This window comes from Cucumis sativus, chromosome 5, assembly GCF_000004075.3.
Source record: "Cucumis sativus cultivar 9930 chromosome 5, Cucumber_9930_V3, whole genome shotgun sequence".
Lineage (NCBI taxonomy): Eukaryota > Viridiplantae > Streptophyta > Magnoliopsida > Cucurbitales > Cucurbitaceae > Cucumis > Cucumis sativus.
In genome coordinates, this window is record NC_026659.2 from 25,102,128 (window position 1) to 25,110,747 (window position 8,620).

Here is an 8,620-nt window from a genome sequence, read left to right on the forward strand (position 1 = left end):
AGCTTCTGAATGCATGATAAAAAATAGGGGGATCAAGTCTTGACCATCTGTTTACAAAGTGACATAAAATATCTTCTTTTCTAATTTCTAATTTTAATTTTTCAACCCATTGTCTTCAAACATGTCATGAAATAACTTCTATAGGAAGATAATGAACAAGGAGAAGAAGTGATATGATCTTATAAATTCACAATGTCTTATTAGAATAACTTTTTTCCATATACGATGGTGAAAAAAGTTATTAAAAGTTGTCTAACGAGATAGAACAAATTAACTGCTTATAAATGCTTCAACCACAATACTCAACAACTACCATAATATATGAAATTATATATAAAAATACAACGAGATTTGAATGAATAATTTTTTATAGATTATATGTGAATATTTATATAGTTACATCTCTTGGTTTTATTTGGGAGAGAAAACGTATCCTTTCAATAAGACAATATATCATATTAGAGAAAAATACACTCTCTTATCAAGAATTGCTGTAATTTTTTACAAAAAGAAACAAATTTATTAAAAACACATTTAAATTTGATAAAACAGAAAATCAAATGATGCATTTTTTAAAAATAAAAACCAATTGATTATCAAACAGTTTCCATAGATCTTTATCAACCAAAGGGACTGTACATTGTTCATTTCTTTCATGTGGCACGTTTATCTTTTGATCCAATACACATTCATCAAATAAAATCATACTTTTATTGGTTTTTTAAATTTTGTTTGATTGGACAAACACAATCAATAATTAACTTAACGAACATGTATTTCAATACATTGAAGATACAATTTCAAATCCATGTATATAACAACCCAAATATATATGAGTTAGTACTAAAAAGAATGGACATTCAAATTATTAATTAGAAGGCAACTTGGCATACTTGAGGAACTCTTCATCCACTTCAAACTTATTCATGTGCTCTTCTTTGAGATGAACATAAATATCAACTCCATCACCATCTTTTTTGTCAATGAAGACAAAGAGATTCTTAAACATCAAAGCTGGGGAGCTGATCCAAGCGGGTTTGCCCCACCCAAAATCGGCGTCGTAAATAGGCATCCGACAGAGGCTAGTGAAGGAACAAGAGACGAGTTCGCCGGTAGAGAATTGTGTAGCCGTCTTCTTCATGGAGTCGAGGAATTTTGAACCTTCTTGAAGCCTTTTTAGATAGTCTTTGTCGATCTTTCCAATTTCGTTCCTCGCCTGCTTCACAAGATCGTAACAGTAATTGTCATTGAGAATATTCTCAGAGGGAACTGCAAACGTGGTTCGATAATAGTTTCCAAATGCGTAATCTACAACCGGTGGGTCGAGTCTTGAACGTATGTTTACCGAGTGACATACTAGGAATATCTTCTTCTCCGATCCCGACTTTCCATTCTCCAACTCAGAACTAGAGACCTATCGATATATAATAGAAAATTAATCAATTTTAGAATTAACTATCAGTGTGTAGAGTGAGCTCATACTTTGTTTAGAAGCTGTAGGGACTTACGGCTTTAATGGCGGCAATAAAACGACTATAGATGAAGGCAGACAATGCTTCAACTCTCGAAGGCCGCCTCTGGTTTTCCATGGCAGAGCACTCTGCATATTTAGCTCTAATACTTTCAACATTCTCACCATCTATTTCATATCGTCTCGCCACTCTTTGTCTGAAAATACTCGTCCTCGTGTTGTAAAGCCCCGTCTTCGTCGGAGGAAATAGCTCCGCCGACGACAAATGAGCCCGCACCACCTCCTTCTCCCCCCGGCAATAAGCAGCCCACTCATTAACCACAATGAACAACGACAGAGCATCGCTGATCTTATGAGAAACACAGATCCCAATAACAACGCCGCCGCATTCGAACACATTCAACTGAACCCCCATTGAAACTTCGTCAAGCTGGTCCAATTCGAACGGAAGAAATTTGTTTACTTCAGAAGGAAACGGTGTGTTCATAACATCGGACAGCCGGCAGTTTATTTTGGTTTCAATGAAAGGAACACCGTTGTCGTTGCAGTCTATGAAAAACTCGTCGTAGTTTACTTTACCAGCGAGTGGGTAGTAATGGGTCAAGACATGGGAGAGGGATGTTTTCAGGTGGTCGGAGATTTCGGCAGGGGTGGCAGAGCCGCCCGCTGGATAGAAATAGACCATTGGGTTGTAGACATCAACGGTGACTTGGTCGAGGAAGGATAAACTGTAACGACGGAGATGCTCCGGCGTTGGAGAAGAGGGTTTGATTGTTTCTTTAGAAACGATTTCAATTTCCACAGCCATAATTGATTGAAATCTGAAAAGTGAAAGAACAACGTGAAGAAGATAGACGCAGGGGGTGGAAAACGAAGCTCTGATTTGGATTCAAATTTATGGACATGAAATTGAGTCGAAGTCAAATGGAGACGATAACACGTCATGATTATAATATACATTAACAAAGGTTTATAAGTTTAACTTCTTAAGCAAACAAAAATATTTGCATTTACTATTACTAATCGATTCATAACACAAATAACAATCATAGAGCCAACGAGAACTTAGGTGAATTATATATATATTAATAGTTGTCATTAACGTATATTTTAGTTTATCTTTGAAGAAAAATGTAGTATTAATTTTGTTTAAGAGTAATACAAGTTTGGGTATGTGTTTTTTCTTTATTTAATTGTTTGTTGAATAAGTTGTGCATGGATTGCGTATTCCTTTCCCATTCACCTACTCTTGTAATTGGTTGTAAAAGTGATTACCACTAAACCATAATTTAAAATTCCAATTAACCCAAAATTCAAATTTAAACCCCACAATTATGAATTTAGTTTAAATTGTATTAAATTTCATTTTTACATCTTGACCTTTTATTTTTTAAGCAAAATAGGTTGAAAAAATTATATTACCAACATTTTTTGAATTAATATGTTCGATGCAACGGATTTTTTAGTTTTAAATTTGAATATGTCATCTTTTAGTAAAAAATACTATACAAAAAATAGGAAAATTTTATTATTATTTTGATTCTCAATAAAAGAAAAATATATCTTGAAAAAAATAGTACTATATGCAGAAATGACAAAACAAATTATAATAATTAAATCTATAGTACACATACTTTATTATTTATAAAAATAATAAAAAATAAAGGCGAGTTCACATATATAAAAACTTGAATTTGATTGTTTTTGTTATATTTGCAAAATCACATACCTAAATATCTAAACTAATTTGTCATTCAATACAATTTTTTTTTAAAAAAAATCTAGCGTAATTTACATTAAAAAATAAATCTAATAAATAAAAAGTATATACATACACATATGATTCACGTGAAGAAGACAAATCACCACTACAAGAAAAACTCTCTACTATGACATTTATTTATATCACAAAATAGAGGGAGGAAAAAAATGTTACAAAAGGGAAAAAACGCGTTTTTGGCGGAAAAAACGAAAATTTTCGGAAAATATTTTTCGCGACAGTTATTTGATGTCATAAAACAAAAATAAAACAATATATTTAATATATGAAAAATAATAACTTTTTTTTAGAGATTTTTAACTTATTCTCTTCTCCCCTTTCTTTCGTCTTTCTCCCCTTTCGCCTCCCAATCTCCAAACTCCTTGAACTCCCTTCTTCTGACGACAACGAGGTCCATCATCAGCACTGCACCCTCGTGGCCATCTCCCCACTCCAACGCCACCTGTACCTCTTCTACTACACGACGAACGAGCTACGACCACTCTTTGGAGTCTGCCATTGAAGCCTCCAAATCTCGCCTTTCTCAGATTCGCTCCACCTCTTATCCTCATTTCCAGAAGGCAATTGTAATTCCTTCATCCCTTATTATTACTATTGGTTTTTTTACCTCTCCTGTTGTTCTTTGTTTAGTTTCCAATTAAGGATGAATGTTAGTTTAGGTCTCTAAGAGAAAGAGTTGAAAGGTTTTGAATCGTTACTCTCTGTACTTTTCTTTGAATAAGTCATCCCAAAAAAGATAGTTTTATGGCATTTGAATAAAGCTTTAGGCTATTTGCTAAATTGCAAAGTGGTTTTTGAACACAAAATCTCATGGTCGAAATTTAAGAAGAATCGAGTTCTTGCTCCTGCCGATTTTTTCAATACTAATGAAGCATTTAATTATTTGTATTACCTTATCAACACTATATAGTATCTAGCTACTATTTCTGTTTTTTTTTTTTAGCTCCATAACATAACCTCACTCACAAGTCTTGTGTGCAATGAATGCAACTACTTGGTGTTCTATTCTTCAATATTTCTTATTGTTTATTTGTCATGAGATTATTGGTGTTCTATTCTTCAATATTTATCTGTTTTGTAAGTTTAATCATGCTCTAAGGTTAGTTGCCAATATTATACAAACTTCACATATATGACTAACATTTAACTGATCTTAAGCAAAATATTTTTTCTTTTTTCTTTATTTCTTGCTGAGGGGTGTTTGATATCATTTGTGAATGTGTATTCTACCATGGTGGTGACTCCTGAAAAATATCTTTATAAGTTGACTCCATAGTAAGCAACTATAATTTTGTTGGCACACCATGCCAAATATTTTCATTCATACATCTTGTCTTCTTTGGGGATATTGCATTTAGGGACAAGGATTATAAAAATGGTCATTGAGTACTACTCAAAGGTGCTTTCTACGCTTTTGACTTCATAGCTTTGATATATTGTTGTGATATGAATAACATAACGACTAGTTCTCAAAGTCGTTGAAATTCAAGACTTTGTTTTTTGTTCATGTCAATGGTTAACATTATGACCATTTTTGAAACTGCTGCTAGTATCAATGATATCAGTTCCTTCTGGTAATTTCAACCAACTAGTATCAAACTGCAAAATTGAGTTTTTTTCCTCTCATCTGTTCTTCTTGTGAAATCATGCTCATAAAAGTTACTCATTTGTTTACTTTCTCAAGGGTATCGCTATCAAAAGAAGATTCTTCATAAGGTAAGCACTTTGTTTTCCCCGCCCCTAAAAGAAAAGGATGGAAGTGATAGTCTTGCACTGAGATGATCTTGTAGTTATCATTGTTGTGGTATGTAGCTTTTCTTACTCTTTTTTTATGACATAATAAACATAATCGATCATCATGTTTTTTCTTATAAGCGAGGATAGAACAAAATGTTCACCAATTAGACACAATGGAGTGATTTTTTTTATTTTTACAGTTTCTATTGGAGTTCTGGTTTCGTAGTCCACGGTTTAAGTTGCCTTGGGACCTATATAATTGATGATGATGTTTTTTATTGTAGTATTGCTCATACTTTAGAAGTCACAAAGATAAAAGTCACGACTACAACTTAAAACATGGGTAGAGTTGTGAAATGAACTATAATAAATAATATCATATCCAATAGGTGTCATATATTTTTCTTCTTTTCCACTTGTCACTTGACTATACGCTAAGTATGGTTCTTCAGGAATATTATCTTATTTTTTATGTTATTTTTCAAGGTAAGTTCGTGACAAAAGGAAACAAGTAGTACATAAGGAATGCGGGAAACGGTAGAAACAAAGAATATTTTCAAAAGTGAAGGATTACCGATTGATTGTTTATGTTTGTACAGAAAATCATGTTATATGTATTATGATGGTATTTACACTGGTTTTGATTGAGGGTTGTAATTTCATACTTGTAAATTGTTCAAACTTGATTGGAAATATATGAATATTACAAGTGTATTTATATTAAAGTGTCGATAATTTGTTTCTATATGAGTGTTATGTATTATAACATTATTGTCGCTCAAATGGTTCGTGTAATGGCGGAGCGACAAGGAGAACAGAGAAAAATGATAGTAATTGAAGAATTTGCAACATAAAATAAATATCATAGTATATGAATTCGTTACACTCCATAATTGTCGTCAATATCAAAACAATGACATTTTTTTTATAAGAAAAACTGTCACGATTGTTCTATATTTGACAGGAAAAAAATGTCGTCAATAGCAAAACAATGACATTTAATTTTAAAATAAACTGTCACGGTTGACATATCCTTGACATTTAAAAAATGTCATAATAAACGAATTTACGACATTTTTAAACTGTCGTTAATACGCAAATGATGACAGTTATTTGTTGTCATAAAATAGTAATTAATGACATTTATATTACTGTAAATAATTGTCATGAATTTTATTCGCGACAGAGAATAACTGTCGTCGTAGACCACTTTTCTTGTAGTGTGCATTCTATTATTTATTTTTAGAATCAAGCATAAAATAAAAAAGTTTTTAAAAAATAAAATTTATCCTTAATTAATTTTTACAAAAATGATTTTAAATCAAAATTTTTTGTTTTATTTTGTTAACAAATTCCTCTCTCTCTTTTCTTTTTAGTTTTAATTTGTTAATTAACGATATACATTCTTATTACATACACATTATTTTTTTTCTTATTATTTAACATCCTAAATGTGTAAGACCTTTATTTCAACTTATTACACATATTTGATTTACTTCAAGGCAATTTGTTAGACCTAGTAAATAAATAAAAAGTGAATCACAATTTCTTTAATCCAACACATCCAATCATTAAACAATAAATTAATGCCAAATCACAATTTAATCTTACATTACAATTGTCCCTAACAACTTCACAAACAAACATTGCTCTTATTGGTTTCTTTGTGTTCTTCTTTCAATTGACAAACGAAATCGATAGCTAATGAGATATTCAAATGATCCGTGCAATACTCAAATATTAATTGTACTAATATTGGATAGCAAAATGATTAATTAGAAGGCAATTTTGCATACTTAAGAAACTCTTCATCCGCTTCAAACTTTTTCATGTGCTCTTCTGTGAGATGAACATAGATCTCAACTCCATCACCATCTTTCTTATCAATGAAGACAAAAAGGTTCTTGAAGATCAAGGCTGGGGAGCTTATCCAGTCGGGTTGTCCCCATCCAAAATCGATATCGTAGATTGGCATCCGACAAAGGCTAGTGAAGGAGCAAGAGATGAGTTCGCCGGTGGCGAATTGGGAGGCCGTCTTTTTCATGGATTCGATGAATTTTGAGCTGTCTTGAAGCCTTTTTAGATAATCTTTGTTGATCTTCCCAATTTCTTCCCTCACCTGCTTCACGAGATCGTAACAATACTCGTCGTTAAGAACCTCCTCTGAAGGAACTGCAAATGTGGTTCGATAATAGTTTCCAAATGCGTAATCAGGAACCGGTGGGTCAAGTCTTGAGCGTATGTTTACCGAGTGACATACCAAGAATATCTTTTTCTCCGAATCTGAGCTTCCATTTTCCATGCGATCGTTTGAAACCTATTACAAAGGTAATAGAAAATTAATCCCAGTTGAACTTTCTTTTCTTCCTAATTAAACTTGTAATCATTTAGTCCATAAAGTTAAACAAAGTTTAAAAGGGTGTTACCGCTTTAATGGCGGCAATAAAACGGCTATAGATGAAAGTAGACAAAGCCTCAACTCTCGAAGGTCGCCTCTGGTTTTCCATGGCAGGACAGTCTGCATATTTAGCTCTAATAGTTTCAACGTTTGCAGCATCAATATGATACCGTCTCCCTACTCTCTGTCTAAAAATACTTGTCCTCGTGTTGTGAACCTTAGTCTTCGTCGGTGGAAACACCTCGGCCGACGACAAATGAACTCGCACTGCCTCCTTCTCTCCTCGGCAATACGCAGCCCACTCATTAACCACAATGAAAAAAGACAAAGCATCACTAATCTTATGAGAAACACAGATCCCAACTGCAACACCGCCGCATTCGAACACATTCAACTGAACCCCCATTGAAACATCGTCAAGCTTGTCCAATTCAAACGGAAGCAATTTGTTCAATTCGGAAGGAAACGACGTGTTCATTACATCAGAAAGTGGGCAGTTGACACTGGTTTCAATGAAGGGGACACCATCGTCGTTGCAGTCAATGAAAAGCTCGTCGGAGTTGAGTCTACCGGCGAGAGGGTAGTAATAGGTCAAGAAGTCGGAGAGAGATTTTTTTAGGCGGTCGGCTATTTCGACAGGGGTGGTCGCGGAGCCGGCAACATAGAAATAAACCATTGGGTTGTAGACATCGACGGTGACTTGGTCGAGGAAGGATAAACAATAGCGGCGAAGGTGGTCCGGCGTCGGAGAAGAGGGTTTGATTATTTCTTTAGAAACGATGTCGATTTGGACGGCCATGATTGATTGAAATTTGGAGAGTGAAAAAAGAAGAAGAATGTAAAGAAGACAAGCTGATGAGAGGAAGGGGTTGAAAATTGAAGCTGTGTTTTGGATCCAAATTTATGAAGAAATGCATGAAACTAAGTCAAAGCAAAATGAAGAAGATAACACATCATCATATAAATAATATAAAGACAATTTTATTTAATTCTTTGTTGAATCAGTTACAATATATATATATATAAAAAATATAAGTATAAGTATATGTATTAATGTATATGTGCATTACAATTTTTGTTTCCCACTCACCTACTCCTTGTAACAATGATTGACACACCAAAGTATAATTTGATACAATGAAATATAATCTTTTGGGTGTCAATGGTGATTTGTTAGTATAATATTGTTGTTATTATCATTATACAGGTGTTTTGTTTTCAATTTTCAATTAAT

At 33.3% G+C, this 8,620-nt stretch overlaps 2 protein-coding genes across 2 annotated transcripts; both read right to left on the reverse strand.

The window, feature by feature from the left end:
• Nucleotides 1-609: 609 nt before the first annotated feature.
• Nucleotides 610-2,332, reverse strand: LOC101218593 (stemmadenine O-acetyltransferase). The gene is made up of 2 exons (XM_004135460.2): nucleotides 1,509-2,332; nucleotides 610-1,414 (listed from the first exon to the last, which is right to left on the reverse strand). The coding sequence occupies exons 1-2, from the start codon at nucleotides 2,277-2,279 to the stop codon at nucleotides 869-871; spliced, it is 1,317 nt and encodes a 438-aa protein (XP_004135508.1). The 5' UTR covers nucleotides 2,280-2,332; the 3' UTR covers nucleotides 610-868.
• Nucleotides 2,333-6,523: 4,191 nt separating this feature from the next.
• LOC101207639 (stemmadenine O-acetyltransferase) lies at nucleotides 6,524-8,306 on the reverse strand. Its single transcript, XM_004135250.3, has 2 exons — nucleotides 7,415-8,306; nucleotides 6,524-7,305 (listed from the first exon to the last, which is right to left on the reverse strand). The coding sequence occupies exons 1-2, from the start codon at nucleotides 8,183-8,185 to the stop codon at nucleotides 6,760-6,762; spliced, it is 1,317 nt and encodes a 438-aa protein (XP_004135298.1). The 5' UTR covers nucleotides 8,186-8,306; the 3' UTR covers nucleotides 6,524-6,759.
• Between the last annotated feature and the right edge of the window lie 314 nt (nucleotides 8,307-8,620).